Raw genomic sequence first — 17,212 nt, 5'->3', positions numbered from 1 at the left:
CCACTGACCATGGCGAAACGTCATTCTCAGTGCCACAACGCAGAACATTTTCTTCAAGTCCGAACATATCACCAGTTTCGTCATGTGCCGAGCTCTTTCTGCTTTTCGCAGCGATTGCTCGTTCTAGTGCTTTGCGGGAAAACAAACGCTTCAGATATGTTTTAGAGTGCAGAGCACTGGTTACTAAAATGACAAAATGGTCTCGGACTCTCCAAGCGTTATATTATTAATTAAAATTTCGATTTATTTGGAGGAGGAAGAATATTTTCCTGGTATAAGATCATTATCGAAGGACTACCACAAGTGTATTATATATGAATCAAAGTCTACATTGGCCAGAATAATTCGTTGTTTTTCTACAACTGCTGCAGTCCATACACTTAATGGCCCCATCAAACAAGAATTTCCCAAGAAAAGAAAGATGACAGAGGCAGTTTGTGTTTAGTTATATGCTCAGATATAGCTATAGTTTCTGCATCTATCGCACAGTGGTACCCCTAGACACGGCCAATTGTATAGGTAATTGGAGCTTGTCCCACGGTATAGGGCACTGGGGCGACGTGTGGGCCGTACACAACCGGTGCAGCGGGGTGGCCATAGGTGACTGGAACAGGGTGGTGGGCGTAGGTGAATGGAGTAGCGTGGTGGGCATAGGTGAATGGAGCAGGGTGCTGAGCGTAGGTGATTGGAGTAGCCTGGTGGGCATAGGTGAATGGGCCTGGGTGATGAGCGTAGGTGATTGGACTAGACTGAACAATAGGGGTGGTGGGGACAGTTTGCGCGGTAACTGGATCTGGATGGCTGGTCTTCACCACAACCGGAGCTGGATCGACGGCTTTGACAACTACTGGAGCAGGATCGACGGCCTTGACAACTACTGGAGCAGGATCGACGGCCTTGACAACTACTGGAGCAGGATCGACGGCCTTGACAACTACTGGAGTTGGCGCCCTTGGATCCGCCCCTAGAACTGGGGCGACGTCGGCGGTGGATACAATGGAGACATCAGCTGGAGCAGACGTCTTGGTGCCTGGTTCGTTGGTCTCAATGTTGACGCGGAATCCTAAAGCGTCGGCGACGTAACTGGCGGCACGGGTAATGCCGTTGGGATCAATGTAGCTGTAGGAGCCGACCTTGTTGTTGTGCTCGTCTCCGGTTTCCTGACGGGTCACCCGGGTGCCGAACTCGTCGGTGTTGTCATAAGCGAAGCTGTATGGCTGGGCTGCCGGGACCTGCGCAAAATGTAAAAAACCACAAAAAAAACAACAACTGAAAAGAGCTTTCTGGTGTCTCTGAGAAAGTTTTAAAAATTTAGGCTTGCTGATGAGTGTTAATTTTGAACTTAGAGACGCTGATGGCTTTTACGCTCCATAGATCATTTTAAGGTCCTTCAAGCAACATTGATGGTCGCCATTCACTGGGCGCGGAGCGCGTGATTTGGTCCGAGTTTATGTGGAACACTGACGCACCCCTCGAGTCCCATACATGCTCTGAGTGCGTGAACAAGTCATTGTGGACATGCGATAGCACGGACTCCTAAAAAGGGTCTATCCGATAACGAACATACTCGGAAAAAAAAAACGACGATTTTCGTCCGGCGGAGTTTGCTGCGCGCACGTTTTCAAAAAAGTGGCTATGGCGCCGTTCGAAAATAGAACGTGCTACCGGCTGAATTTTACATTTTGTTCTCCCATCGAAATCAAGCCTTAGATCGTGAAACAAACGAATCGTATTGTTGCTCCAACTCACAGTTGGAAAAGCCCGAATAAAAATTCTTTCTGGAAACCTATTTTTACCTGTGTATAAAACAAACGATATTTCTTCCTACACCGCGTGGTACATCGTAGGTCTACAAATAAAAATTTCGACCTATACGCTCGAATACTTAAGCGTTCACTTACTTATTTACACCCTACGACTCCTCGACGTCAACATAAGGATTGTGAGCTAAGGATGCTCTATAAACGTATTAAATACCATTACTTGCATTTTCGACCACAACACCGCAGGCCGCATAGGCGAAGAAGCAGCACACAAGGATCTGGAATGGAAGATATCCTGGTGAGGTTAAGCGAGTAGATGAAACCACTGGGAGTCGAACCTTGGAAAACATTGCGATGGTTATTCCTCCTGCTGAGAATTCGGAATGGTGATAAGCTGGTCGCCGGCGATTCTTTATATACCGTGCTGGCGGCCGGCCTGCTGTCTCAAAATGTCAACGTTCTCGTAATCTGACTACTGCAAAAACATCAACCATTAAATTGTGTTGATTTCATTTCTTTTCCTAATAGCGGTGGTTCTCTCGTAAAAATAGAAAAAAAGATGTCGCGAGGATGCGCACTGTCAAGGTTGTTTTGACAGCCGGTCCAGAATACAGTGACATTAAAAAAGAAACGCTGTCTCCCATTCCAATTTTAGTCAAGGATCGTTTTTGTAAGTACGTCACGACGCCTTCGTGTTTCTTATTAAGAGCAGTCGGTGTTCCGATTTGATCTATTCTGAACCTGCGATTTTATCAGCTTGCACACTTTTTCTCCTCTTTGAAATACTTGTTTCGATGTGTGAACATGTTGTATTTTTCTTTACGATTGAAGGTCAGAAAAACGACTTGGGCAGTGTCCTTCACTTCATGTAGGGAACAGAAAACAGAGAACCGTAGGAGCACGTACTCCAGTTTTGGGTCTAGTTGAAGCCTGTTTTAAGTTTTATGCGCCTATCACACGTCTTTAGACCCTAGTTAAAGAATCTGTATTCTTATATTGAAAATCATTTCAGCCGACTTGAGAGTGAAAACACTTCAGAACTTTTCGTATGAAAAGGAAAATATAAATATAAGTGACTTTGATTGAGTACGCTGCTTCTGTCCACACTGAATTTCTCGGTGACCTGGCTCCGCACCAATATTGGGTACAAATACCAGAAAGCATGACTGCGTTCTTCTATTACTCGCACTTGCGCACACGTTAGTGTTAGTCTATAACCGCTTTGTAACTTACTTCAAAGTTCTCAGTTGAGTACTTTTTTTTTGTTTGTTTGTTCTGTCCATAACCATAACAGGGACAGCTCTTAGCATTTTCCTGGCCGTACCGTGTAGCCTCGAAGGTGGTGTCACGCTGATGCAGACTTGTACACGTTACTGAAAAAAGTAACCAATATAATTACAATTATTTCACTGTAAGAATTGTATCCCATTACAATTACAATTACAGCCACAAAAATTGATCGAAATATTACTTTGAAGTAATCGATTACTTCCCACGTTACCTCTCATTCAACCTTTTTTTTTATTACGGTAGCATAATCCTTGGGGTCTCGTGCTCAGTTCCAAAAAAAAAAAAAAAAAACCTTGACCGTTTTTTCTTAAAGCTGAGTGAGTGACCCAAACACACCCAATGCCTCTCGTGAAAAACAAATCAAATAAATAAAAAAATAGCGTTGTTTGAATACGCTACTCACAAGAGGCTGGATAAGGTCATACATGGACGTAGTCTCCGGTGTACCCCAAAACAAATGTAGCCAGGTAACGAAGCATAGTGAATTGGCCTACTAATCCTCAAAAATCCCGTGCTTAGTGGTTTCGAAAGAGAAAAGTATTGATGTTGCACAGAGCTGAGTGACTCCAGCACATCAACACCCCCCTCCCCCTTTTCCAAAATACAAACAAACAAACAAAGTTGAGAATTTTCGTAATGGGTAATTTTTTAAACGATTACAACAAAAAAGTAATTCAATTACAAGGATCGTTACTCCTTAAAGGAAGTAATTGAAGAGTTACAAAATTACCGTAAAATGTAATCGATTACAAGTAATTCATTACTTGTAACACGTTACGTACAAGTCTGTGGCTGATGACATTGCGGTGTTCACGTGACATCGCCTGATGCTGTGAACCCCCGCGACACTACGACTCACCATTGCGACATCACGCCACATGTCCTGACGTAACTATAGGTGCTCGCGTGACGTCAAGGTGTAACATTGGGTTACATCATGACGTTACGGAGGATCTAAAAATCCTATTCATTTATAGCGCCTTTGAGATATACGCAAGTAACGTGCATTTATGTTTCTAGCAATTTTATATAAATTGAGAAAACTGAGCGGTCTCCAAAAGTCTTGAAGAGGAAGCTTTATGCTCAGGGAACTTCTTGTAGCCTTCATGAGGAAGAGCAGTGAAAGCGTGGGCAGCTCTGGTGAGGGCTCAAGGCGACGAACCGGGTCAAGTGTCTTATGGAGAGAACCAGGGTGGCCAGCTTTTGAAGCCGCTGCAAACGCCACATAAACTCCCCGGTCCCAATGGTACGAAGCCTGTCGCCTGTAGCAGCAACCGAATGGATAGGCTATCATTGGCCGGTGGACGTCATATTTTGAAAGAACGCGACTCCCATTGGCTCTCGCGTGGCGTATTTAGACGGAACGCGACCAGAGAAGCCCTCTCCATATCGGCGCAGCGGCCCGGCCGCCGGTACGAAAAGGGAGCGGCTGGCCGCCGTCGGCCCAGCAGAGCCCGCACGGGCAGACTCCGGTGTGGCTGCACGGCGGAGCTCAGCGCGGCGCGGCCACTACACAAGAGCGCGCGTTCGGCCGTCGGCCCCAACCTCGGCATTAGCAGAATGTGGCCGTCCACGCCAGTACACCGCAGGCGAACTAAGGGAGCGAAAAAACGACATTCATGCTTTCGCATTCAGAACTCATAAAAAGTCCTTAAGTGTCCTCAGATTTTTTTTTGTATTTTATTGTTTTAGAAAGTTGCTCTGTCTATTTAACTGTTATTATCGAAAACTTAAAACGCAGTCATTCGCAGATGTGAAAGCGAACGATGACTTAACGAAAAGGAGTAACAGCATGTAGACAATTGTTCAAATTGTTTAATATTTGATGTATGTCAGACTGAAACTACTTTTTATTTATATATTTTTTGTGTATTGGGGTACTCAAGCGCGCAAACAATAGCCTGGCGGTATTGAATTTAATCATCTTGTTTGATGTTAAATAAACTACTGTATCTCTGATCAGGAAGTATGCACCGCCGAAGAGACATTACAAAAAAAAATAGGGTACTGTCAATATGAGAAACACCAAATTGAAGTCTTAATTATTTGACACGAGAAAAACATTGCATAAAGACCTTAGTTTATTTTAGAAGCAAACCTCACCGAAGATATAGTAAGCACTCTGCATTTGAAGATTTTGTACCGATCTCACGCGTCAGGAAGTAAACAGTGTCTATACCTGATGCGAAGGTCCACATAAGGAACATTAGACATCATATTAATTAGTATGACTGTCTTAATTAGTATACTTCATCTTATAAAATGCAGCGTTTTAACCACATTCTGTTCCTGAAATTTGGTTTAAGTTAACTTAATTTTATATTTTTTATAATCAGACACTGATTTACAGGGATCTTGGCTATGCTTCTTGTCTATTCGCCTACTATACATTTAAATTTAAAAAGAAATGGTTGAGTTGTAATTCGGGCTGCGTTAATGAGAGGTAGCTTCGAAATACAAACAAAACTTTCAATGTACGTTACAGTTTGAAAGAAGGAAACTTAAGAACCCGTTCTTGATGTCTGCCTTTTTACGGTGCTAATTGCTTAGCGAAGGAAAAACTCTTTATTTTTAGAAGGAAAGTATGAATGAACACAGGAATGTGTTTGTTGTAATGCATTGTGCTCCAGCAGTTTATGAGGAAGCGCTCTCACTGCTTCAAGGTAGATACCACCAAAGCACTGCCCAAGCTTCATCACATCTACGATGAAACGTGAACGAAATTATGTGCAGCACGTCGGTACCTTTTATGAAGCTTTTATTGATTTCCTTTCAGAGAGATCACAGTTAGTGGGACACTTCGCGGTTTCCCGCCGTCGACGTCGCTCCATATGACGCGGGAAATCTTGAGTACTCCGCCAAACATTCTATCGCCGCTGATAACAAGATAACGAACAAGCAAGATAAAGTGCGTGGTCATCCTTGGTAGCAAGATAACATGAATTTTCAGTAGAACAGTCCACGCCGGGTAATGTGATAGTGCACTGGGATGTGACCCAGAATTAGCACAAAACAACAATTCTCAGGAGATAGGCAGATAAAACTGCCTCCGAATTTTACGATGCATTTTCTATCTGAAAGCGAATTGAAAGCCAGTGCGTTAGTGACCCGTCAGTGCAACTGACAAATAAAACTAGTGTGTGGTTGTGGTTGTTTTAATAAACCTTCATTGGAGAGTACACTTAATCTTGTCTACTTCCTTGCCCCTGTTGATTCGGCGCTTCTATTTTAGCACGTGTGACTATTTGTACCGAAGTGACGTACGAAAACGCACTCCTTTCTTACGCCGAGATCTGAAATGTTCTTTACTACATACACCCTCACTGTTTCCAAAATGCTATAGAATTTTCGTCCGGTCTGTGACTGAAACGTCTATGCGGACTGCATGATGCGCAATCGCACCTTTACTGTTCATTCAGTTCATTTGCTCCACAGCGACACATTAGTAGCTCCGATGTCACACCTCAGCTATCACTCTGTTTCATCTTACGGGTTGCGTAAGTGTTTACACTTTTTTCTTTATTATTTTATTATTTTAAGCAGTGTATATGGAATTCCAGCACAGCTGTTCCAGTAACAAAGGAACAGCCGTGTACTTAGCCCGAAACGCAATGGAGTAGGAAGTAATAAAGTTGTTTGGCACCAGACATGCATAGGCGCATCCAAGCGTCTACAATTGACATTGGAGGAGGATTCTGGAAGGCACTCAGTCGCGGACGGCTGTAGAAACTCACGGCCGTGGCGAGTACCGTAGATCTTCTCGCTTCGTGATTAAAGAGTGAGACTAGTTTGAAATCTGTCTGTTTCTGCACCATTACCGGGACATCTGGGGTTCACGAGAACAGAAAATAAACAAATGAAGGAATAAATTTTATTATTTCTAGGTTGCGATTACGGCAGTCGCCGGTGAGGATATCGAACAAGGACATACAAAACGAGAAACATAAAAATATCGAGCCCAGCAGTCAGTTTATATAAGTTTCGAATTAATTAACAAAAATATTGAATTCAAAGTTTATATTTTCAGGAAAGCGCAAACATATCTTAAAATTCATCTACTTGGAAATACAAAAATTAAAAAAAAAATTAAGCGAAAAATCACCTGACGAGCGAAACAGCTTTGTCGCACGTTGAGACAATATTACCAGAATGCAGAATATGCCTGTGAAAACAACCCTTAGTTTGGTTTAATGAGTGAGGGGTGAAGTGGACCCTCGTTGCCGTTACTTGAAACAGGTGTCGACGGTCACGGATTCTGTCGTTAAGTAAGCTTGTACCCTGCACCAACTTAGTATATTTTCTGGATATTTTTCCAATACTGGCGCAGTTGAACGCTGCTAAACGCTCTCAAACGCTGTGAAGTGGGACTTGAATAAGGCTAGCGTGAACTCGAGGCAGCGGATATTGCGGACTTACCTGAAATAATTGCAAAACCCGCAAGGAAAGAACATTTCGCCTAATACCCCATACCCCAGGAAGCACAAGGAATTTTATAACAATATAACAATTGAAAAAAACGAATCCCTAAAACAATGGCGTTGATAAAGGTATGTTCCTTGAGCCCAGGAAAATGATGCTTTTACACTCTGCAGCTTGGTGACGTCATTCATTTCTGTCAATTAGGAGGTGAAGCCTTTTTGTTTACATTTTATTATGCAACATGCTGTAATCACCGACGGCTCCAGAAAATCAGGACGAGGCTTAGGATGTTCACGCGTCAATCTTTGTTATTAGCTCTTGGAGGTTTTATTGCATAAATTAGCATTCTCATTTGCTATTAAACATTTAGAAAGTGGATAAACATAAGGGACACAATGAGAGCTTGTTCTGTCTATATCACCTCTTATGCATCTCCACTTTCTAAGTATTTAAGATCACCAAGACGCTCAAATAGTACAAGCATTGGCCAAGGGCCGACAATGAGATGTTTGAGACACACCAAAAGCTGCAAAGCTACTAAAACTGCAAAAATATGTAAAAAAAGAGATCTTTCAGAAGTTGGGATTTATCATGAAGAACTGCACCGACTTCAATTAACAAACACTTACACGGACGTTCCGTCGGCCGTTAGAAAATACATCGTCAGTGCCGCCAGTGGTGGGTGACGGTGACCGTCACTGGCTATGAAGACACCAGGGTGATATGTTTTAATGGAAACTGAATTTTAGAGCGCAGCTCTTAGGCGCCCGTTTCCGGCTAGAGTGGCGTCACCGTCGCCGTCGCCGTGGGCGTAACTGCGGGTGTCTTTATGGGACTTTCACCATAATGACGTCACACCTGACGTCATGTTTGACGTCAGGAATGTCACGATTGGCGTCAGGAAGAGGGGAGGGCGATGAAGGAGGAGGAGGAGGACGGAAGGAGGATCCTTTGATTTTTATTTAACTCATACACGAAGATAATCGTAATGAGCAGAATACGTGTTTCTGGCGGTTAATCTTGGTCACTTGATCGTTTGTTTCAGCCATAGGAGCGAGGCGTCGCTCTCAGGGGAGACCATTCACTGGCAACAATATATGTTGTAACGGTAACAACATTTTAGTATCCCGATTCCGCGTCTTGCTTTTTCCTCTTGAGTTTCCTTCAAATTACCATTGCCAAAACTATATTTTATATTGAAAGAGAGTCCGAACGCGAAAACCCTTTTCTGGGTTTGCGTTAATTTTTTCAAAGGGTAAGGCTATATAAAAAGGCCGGGTTAAACCTGAACAATTACGTCAGAAAAATGGTGTGATGAATTTTCCAAGAAGAAAAAGTTCAATACTGAAACTTTCTTCTTCGAATTAAATCACTCAGTACTTGAGGCGCCAACACTTGAAGTCGAGAATACTATCGTAAAACCAAATAATTTGCGAAACGTAGGGCGTTGGTACCGAGGAGATCCCCAGGCAGGACTCAGGCAGAGCCAGGCCAGGACTGGAACCACAGGCCGACTCCCGGCAGGAACATCAGGATCCGGCAGGGTCTCTCACCAAAAACTCTGTTCAATTATACACGTATATGAAAGAAGTATCTACATACACCGATAGCACACTTAGCATCGTCTTGTTTGCTCCTTTTGTAGAGTCGCTGTTAGTACCCCCAGCGATTGACAGCCAATGGTGGCCGAACTGCCAACCAACGTAATGTCCAGGCCCCGCCTCCACTCATCCCTCAAGCATGCATACACACACACGCAGAGACTGCAGTGGCGGCCGGACTTCACAATCCGGCGCCGAGGTACCCTCGCCCTCGATAAGCCGCGGCGAGGAGGCGACGACAACGGGTCTGCTGCCAGCCCGGGAGACGAAGTTTACCGTGAAAGTGATGATCCCTCCATTAGGCGGCGTCCTGGCTCAGAAAGGGGTTTGGCCGGGTTATCAGCAAGTAGCATGTGAGCATAATCTGAACCTGACGGTTCAGATTATGCAGCTGGCGCGCCGTCGCCCAGAATCTTCACCCGGTAATCCCCCCGATTCCTGCGTCGACAGTCCCCTTCCTCGGACCAACTTACTCCCACCCAGAAAGAAGAGTTCGGCTCAATTTCACCGGGTAACAAAGAAGGGTAAACTAAGGGTAAACCTATGGAAGGCAAGCAATTCACCAAGGACTGTCTAAACAACACCTCTGCTGCCACTGATCTCATCAGAAGGGCAGCAGTCCCACACTGCTGCGCCGACTCAGTGAGTGCCTCGCTTTCTTGGGAGAGGGTTCCACCTGCCTTGTGACGTAGGCGAGGGCCGGGCCGATAATCTCCGGAAAGGTCACAAGCTTTCCGAGATTATCCGGAAAGGTTGTGACTTCACCTTTTGTGACCTGAACTCAGGTCACAAGAGGAAGGCATTGGCGAGACAAACATAGCAAGCCATGATCCCATTACCGACAAGCAATTCGCTTTCCTCCCTCGATCCGCCAGACCAAACAAGACTCAAGACAACCGTCCACCTGCTACCTAAAAATCTCCTCACTCGACACTCAAGCTCTGGCTGTCACCAAGCCCTTTAAAGTAAAACATGCCTTAAAGGGCAACTCCACTCGATTTCTGAAATTTTGAGATAGTGGGTGGTATAAACGTGAAAAATGCTCCAAAACAACCCTAGAGCGTTTGTCTCGTGAAAACCAAATATTTTTCGTGCGATCTTGTCATTTACCATGATCGCAAACCGAAACCGAAACCTCGGCACAGCCGGCAACATTGTAGCCTCGACGTCAGGTGCATATGCACCCACGTGGGATACAAGGAATCACGTGATCTACCATGCTGACACGCTGATATGTGCTGCACAAACGTCCGTAGCGTCGTCGCAGCATCATCCGTCGTTCCTTTTCCCCGGCTCCTACTACAAAAGGCAAGTTTTTGCGCATGTACACTTTGTAGGAATTTGTAGAAGCTGAAGACGAGTAAAGTGGACATAAATATGTTGTGATGAGTCTGAGAAAAGGAAAGAGTGTAGCAACGTTTATGGAAACTGATTTGTTGTGCTCATTTTTTGCTTGAGCAAAGACGTGGTGAGTTCGTTCGTAAGTTCGTTCGTTCTCTGCTAAAAGAAACGATAAATAGTTCGCTGCATTCATCATAGCTAATTACTTCGTTGGAGTGTCTCGTGAAAAATATCTGGCCTCTTCATCGTGTAAGCTGACGGTGACGAAAGGTGTCGCGAAAGATCGCAGTCGCACTATCGCGTTTAGCTTGAAAAAGTGTTGCAATATAAGTCGCTCCCATGTCAAACTGCGATGTCATCCGGCAGCCACTCGATTTTCTCGTTCTCGCGAAGCGGCCAAGAACGGAGAGAGCGTAATGTCTGACTGACGCTTTAGACTTTCAAAGGAGCCTTCGCTATTCCTTTGCAATGCCCGATACAGCGCGCGTTTATGATTGTATATGTGCTTTAATTTTATTAGCAGATTTAGCGTAAATTGTTCAGATACCTCCGCCGCACAAGTAACGGATTAGCTTGAGAGCAGTTGTAAAAGTGCCACCCCCCCCCCCCCAAAAAAAAAAGAAATAAGTAAAAATAAAAATTAGAACGGCTCGCGAAAACCAGGGACTCGACGTGTCAATTAGAACCTTGACTCGAATATGCATTTTACTGGTCACATTCTCGCATAAAAATTCGTTACCAGCACTCCCAGCAGCATGCAGAATTATGGCACATACTAGAAACGACTGTTTTTGCGAATTTCTCAATTTGGAAATTTTATCACGCGAGTAAACTACCCACGCTGTTGAATACAGATGAATCCACCAAATTAGTAAAATATTGCGCCCACCAAATATTTTTATGTCGTAATTTTGCGGAATGTCGAGCGCACCACGTTTTTTTCCTGCCTACCTGGCATCATGTTAGCACCATTTAAGAAAACTTCTACTACCCCGTTGAGGCTGCCACCAGACATGTGGTACATTTAATAATAACTTGCCAGGCATGCATGATAAATTAAATCTGTACCTCTTCAATCAGCCTTCATGTCCAATCAAGATGCTTTACTTCCAGCATCCATGTCCGACGACGACAGCCTGCCACCTGAAGTGAATTTTGGTGTTATGACGCAAGGGGCCATATACGTCCGAGATCCTTATGCCTACGACCCTCCCTTGGCAGCAAGGGAACAACGAGAAAGGAACGAGAGCGAAGAGTCATAAGTCCAGTGAAGTTCATTATTGAATCTGGACGCTTGTTTATGTCAATATTTCATTGCAAGTGATATGTCTAAAAATCGGGGAGAACAGGCAGAGGCATATGCTACAAATACTGTTTTAATCGTCCATACATATTACATACACCAATATTCATGATCGATAGACATACCAAAGCAAACAACTGAAATAGTTTAGTAAATACAGGGCTGAAACACAAAAGATGCTAAAAATATAATGTCTCGTTACTGTACACTCTTCCAGATGCACCTGTGAAAACTGTCCTCTACGAGAAGTGCAATGCTGCCGCGATGTTCCACGTGTCGCACGGAACTGCTTAGGTCGCTGCATCACTGGAGACGAGCTGTTTGGGCTCGTCTGCTTTGGACGAGAGGCTACTCGATATAGCCTCCGAGAAGCTGAAAATCTATGAGCCGGCATACTTGGAGCCAGCGGCTAGGAATCGGAACAAGTAAGACCAGCTTTTTAAAACAGATGTTTGAAGCACCACAAATTCAATTTAATATAGCCTGTAATGTGTAGGTAGTAGGACACAATCAGTGGTCAGTTAGGCTAACGCACACCAGCGTGGGTCATGTGGAGTACGCCACTGTGCGTCTGATCCTGACAGACAGGGCAGTATGCGAATATTTCCCCGAAGAAAGTGGCATGTCTCGGGTGCTCTATTTGTGTGTTTCCGTGAGCATGAAATTCGCGTGATTATGTGGGTTTGGTTTAATAACTACAACCAGGACATGCTGCCCCCGAGCCAGGAAAGAGTCTAGTGTCTCAAAAGACAAAGACCAGCACTGTACACTGCCGCAACGAAAGTGATCGACAAGATCGGCACCCTGCTGACCTCAGATCCAACTAGAATATGCGAGCTGGAAGAAAAGCTTGATATTCTTCTAAAAGAGGCTTACCTAAGGGAGATTGACAGAGAAATCGAGTCGTTGATCAAAGATGAAGCTTTATCAGAGGAAGTGAGTGGCATGGAAGGGTATGTGGAACGCATGAGCGTAGCCGAAATGCGGGTGAAGCGGAAGTTCAGGGAGCACAAAACGAGGAGCAATACAACATCTGGTTCTTCGACAGATGGCAGCAACTCAGGACAGCCCTCATTTAACCATACCTTGACGACAGGCTTCTGAAATTGGAGATCGCGAAATTCGGAGGAGACATTCGATTATGTGCTGGCTTCTGGGCCGAATTCAACACAACGATCCATCAGAACGACTCTCTTTCCGGCATTGCGAAATTTAAGCACATAAAAAGCTACCTCATTGGTAGGGCTGCCTTAGCGATCGAGGGACTTCAACTGACAACCGAAAACTACAAGGTTGCCCTCGACCTTCTTACCCCAAGATTTGGCCAAACGGACCTAATTGTCGAGGATCACGTCGCAGTTGATGGCTGTTCGAGCGGTTCACGACTCCAGAAACATTGAGAGGCTCAAAGTTTCTGGGCGTTCACAGCCTCAAGGCCCTCGAGGCCGAAGAGAGAATGTATGGAGTGCTGCTCCTAACGCTATTGCGTAAAAGAATACTAGCCGATGTGGGCCTGGAGTACAGCCATAGGGTAAACGCGCATTCACCTTACCTGGAGGATGAGCTGCGAGGTTTTTGAGAAATGAGGTGGAATGCCGCGAAAGGATGCCACTAGTAACTGAGAGCATGTATCAGCTGGCAGAGCGACATCGACAGTGCAGAAACCTCGAGTTGCAACGGTGGCGGCACTTACCACAACAACCGATGCAGACAATAGATACGTGTTTCGTCGCATGGACAATCACGGCCCGGACGCCTGCGCTTCTGGGAAGTCACCGGGAGTCTGAAGAGACGTCCTGCTTCGAGAAAACCGCTGTTTCCATTTCACGAAAAGAAGGCACTTATCACGAGAATGCAGAGGCACTAGATGACTGAGCTGTGCACGGTGTGGTGGATGACACGTCACTGTTTTGTGCAATCCCAACGTGACACTACGCAGTACACAAGCAGAAAGGAGCGCAACCATCATGGCGGTGAAGGAGGTGACGGAAGGAGCAGTTTTGAAGTCCGTCATCACTCACAATCCAAGACAACACAATCGGAGCAAGCAAGAACCAAGTGTTCCTGCAAACGGCATATGTGTGGGCCGAAGGTCGTCAGGGGCGCACGCTCAGACATTTTTTTGATGGTGGCAATCAGCGCACGTTTGTCGGACTTGACATAGCTGAGAGGCTGCAACTCTGCGTGCTGGGTGAAGAGGACCTCAGGATTTTCACCTTCGACGGAAACGCAACAGCCAATCAAGTGATGTGCCGTCAAGTGGAGCTTTGGCTAGAAGTCTGCTTGACAAGAGAGAAGTCCGGGTGGAGGCTCCTGAGGTGCCCTGCATCTGCGCTGACCTTGTGATGGCCCCCTCAGATGTCGTGATGACGCAGATGAAGATGGAGGGCAAGAACATCATTGACGTCTTACCTGACAAAGCCGTCGAGGATGACATTGGACTTCTGGTCGGGGCCGATCACTACCAGGATGTCGTCACCAGAAGCGTAATGTGCCCAGCCACAAACTGATGGCAGTGGATACGGTATTCAAGTGGACCCCGCAGGGCCAGGTCGGAACAACCAAGTCTACGACAATCTTCGTCGGCCACGAACGTGATGGGGGTCATCGTGAGGGAGGTGACCGACGAAAAAATATCCGCTCAGCTCAGATTCGTTTGGGCACCGGAGCACCTTGGAATCTAAGAACAGCAAACGACAACCTCTCACTATGAAGCCATACTTCAGCATCAGAAACAAAATCATCAAGTACGAAGACGGTCGGTACGGAGTGTCGCTTCAAACGGCCGAGGAACTTACAACCTAGATATGCGGTAAGGCATCTTAGATAGCGAACTACTTGCCTACTAGAGTGAGCAGATAGTCAAGGATCATTATGTCTGCATCGGAGACTATGTAAAAAAGAGCTATGCCGAACTAGGTAAAAAAGGAAACAGCTCTACAAGCGGTCGAGCCTACTACATGCCGCACCCATGTGGTCGTACGTCATGAAAGCAGAACGACCTGATTGAGGGTTGTATTTGACGCATTGTCGAGCGCTGGAGGTCGTTTTTCACTGAAAAAAGTTCTGGAAAGTGGGCCGAATTTAAATTTGGAGCTGTTCGACCTGCTCAACAAGTTCCGCCCTCAGAACATCGGGATCATCGCGGACATTCAGAAAGCCTTCCTGCAAGTGTTTCTCTCGAACAACGATCGAAGTGTGGTGCAGTTTTTACGGTGTGAGAGAATGCCGATATGCGGGGAAGAGCTTCAACCAATTGTGTCATATCAGGCGATGCGCGTGTCCTTCAGCATGATGTCGAGCCCCTTTCTCCTAGCTGCAACATTACAGCATTCTCTCAAAAACGTGCTAGAGCAGTTCACAAAGACGGCGGACACCATACGGAGCCAACTGTACATCGATGACCCAGTCACTGGTGTTGATAGCCGACAGGAGGCGAGGGGCTCTATGAAGAGGCAGCGAAAATCTTGAATCAAGCTGGAATATGCGACCTGCAAGTGTATGTCGAATGGCCTCGAACTGGTAGAATTGTTGGAAGATGGAGAGACCCAACACACCGATGCCGACCTTGGCCATTCGGGACTCGGAAAGGTCCTGGGAGCGGCCTGGAATCCTCAAACATACCAGTTTGAGTACATGATAAGCTCTCTCATCGATATCTTGTCATCAAGACTGGACAGCTAGAGGTCCATGCTTTTAGTGTTGGCGAGAATCTTTGATCCGTTTGGATTTGTGTGGCTCCTACAACAGCAATCGTCAAGATAATGTTTCAGGGATTGTGGGAGCTCGGAGTCAATTGAGATGACCCCCAGCCGGAGTCTCTGCAGGCTGTGTGGGAGCACTGGTGCAGGGAGCTTCTCTGCATTGGAGACGTGTTTGTCCCCGGAGTGATCACCCGAGATTTTAAAAGCGACAAGACGAAGTCCAAAAGCATAAAGCGCCGTGCCATACATGGCAACAAAGACTCAGTCGGGGAAAGTGAACACAAGCTTGTTCATGTCCAAATCCAGGGTTGCCCCTCTTAGATACCTTTTTGCTTCTCCAACTCAAGATGATGGAAGCCCTAATTGATGCGCACCTATCCCACAAATCACGAAAGCTCTACACCTGAAAAGTGCTTCCACGCGGCTCTGGACGGACTCCACAGTGCCAACGTACTGGGTCAAGGGGGCAGCAAACCGATGGAAGCGCTTTGTGGCAAACTGAGATGCCGAAGTGCAGCAACTTACAGACCCCAAAGATACAAGTTGTGGGGAAAATAAACTAGTCTTGCTCGTTGTTATTAAAATGAAAGGGTACTGGTTCGCGAATGTCTCAACTTGATAGTTCAGGTAAAGCAAGTTTTACCGAAATGCTACATGGCATGTACCTTTTTCAGAAAATACAGGTTCACGTCGTACAAGGAGTTTGTATGGTGGATTTGGGGCAGGCTGGGCCGTCGCCGACGTGTCAGGCTCCCATGCTGCGTGGTCGGAAGGATCAGGGAACAGTTTTTATCAGCCACATACACAGGGTTCCAATACTGCTAAGTCGAGAACCTGGACCTGTGGGCCAGGACGGCTGCTTCCTTGTTTGGCCTCTGGGAAACGCTGCACAGAGACTTCCCTCGTGAGCGGGGAACATAGGTGGCCTGGGCCTCCTGGTAGGTCCGGATTCCCTCTACCAGTTCCAAGAAGCAGCCGAGCAGCTTCTGGGTGTAGTCTAGGTCAAGAATGATCAGAATTAAGTCACGTACATTGTGTCAATAAAACAATTTGCATTTACCGTAGGACGCAGGCTCCATTTTTCGGTTGACGACCCACTCGCCTTTCCTCGCCTTGGGGAATTTCAGGACGAAGCAGTTCTTGCCATCCTTGGTTGTGGCCTGCTTTCGGTCCGAGTTGGCGTTCTAATGAAGGACAGCAATGGCAGTCCTGTGAAGGCCGCGCAACATAGACAGAATATGTCCTTAGCATATTTCACCATTCTACAAACATAAAAGGGAACCTCGTTGCCCTAGAATATTTCAAAATCTCAACCTACCGTGCCTCCATGCCCTCCAGACTGAATTGGCTCGACTTCGGGGTAAATCGTAGCAGCAGGCTGTGAAAGGACTCGAGCCGGTACGTCTGGTCATCTCCAGACAGCTTAGGGATGTCCTTCAGCAGCTGCCGTGACATTACCACCTTTTCGAGGGCATCATACGGCTCAGTTCCTGCAGTTAGAAACAGCACCAGGTTAAATGGTAAGGATGATGCACGCTGTAAATTCCCTGGTATATGTCAACATTACCCTTATGAAGCCACCAGCGTTCTTCAACGATTGGGGCATGCGTGCAAGCAGGGTAGAGCGGGTCGGGATGCTGGTGCACAGTATCCACATGGCGCATCAAGGACATCCACTTGGCCAGCACCAGTGCACCGTTGTCATCTCTGGTTTGGGCACACCAGTAAACGTGTGCCCGGAGAGTCTTGACCCACTTGTTTAGCAGGCTGTTGCGCTTTGTGTTCCCCGCG

The 17,212-nt window shown here is 46.1% G+C and overlaps 1 protein-coding gene across 1 annotated transcript; it reads right to left on the bottom strand.

Annotated features, from left to right (window-relative positions):
- Positions 1-431: 431 nt before the first annotated feature.
- LOC121837931 (cuticle protein 16.8-like) lies at positions 432-2,113 on the bottom strand. The gene is made up of 3 exons (XM_042293824.1): positions 2,102-2,113; positions 1,984-2,041; positions 432-1,222 (listed from the first exon to the last, which is right to left on the bottom strand). Exons 1-3 carry the CDS (start codon positions 2,111-2,113, stop codon positions 498-500), a joined length of 795 nt encoding a protein of 264 aa, XP_042149758.1. The 3' UTR covers positions 432-497.
- Between the last annotated feature and the right edge of the window lie 15,099 nt (positions 2,114-17,212).

Source organism: Ixodes scapularis, unplaced genomic scaffold, assembly GCF_016920785.2.
Source record: "Ixodes scapularis isolate PalLabHiFi unplaced genomic scaffold, ASM1692078v2 PGA_scaffold5__190_contigs__length_132052651, whole genome shotgun sequence".
NCBI classification, from domain to species: domain Eukaryota; kingdom Metazoa; phylum Arthropoda; class Arachnida; order Ixodida; family Ixodidae; genus Ixodes; species Ixodes scapularis.
Note: the sequence above shows the minus strand (reverse complement) of the source record. Positions and strands in the feature narration are given on the sequence as shown.

What these genes read in the sequence shown, in the direction of transcription:
- LOC121837931 (XM_042293824.1), bottom strand. An exon ending in TGTTGTGGTCGAAAATGCAA is followed by an intron (nt 1,223 to 1,983) that starts GTAATGGTATTT and finishes AGGTCCCGGCAG; the next exon opens with CCCAGCCATACAGCTTCGCT.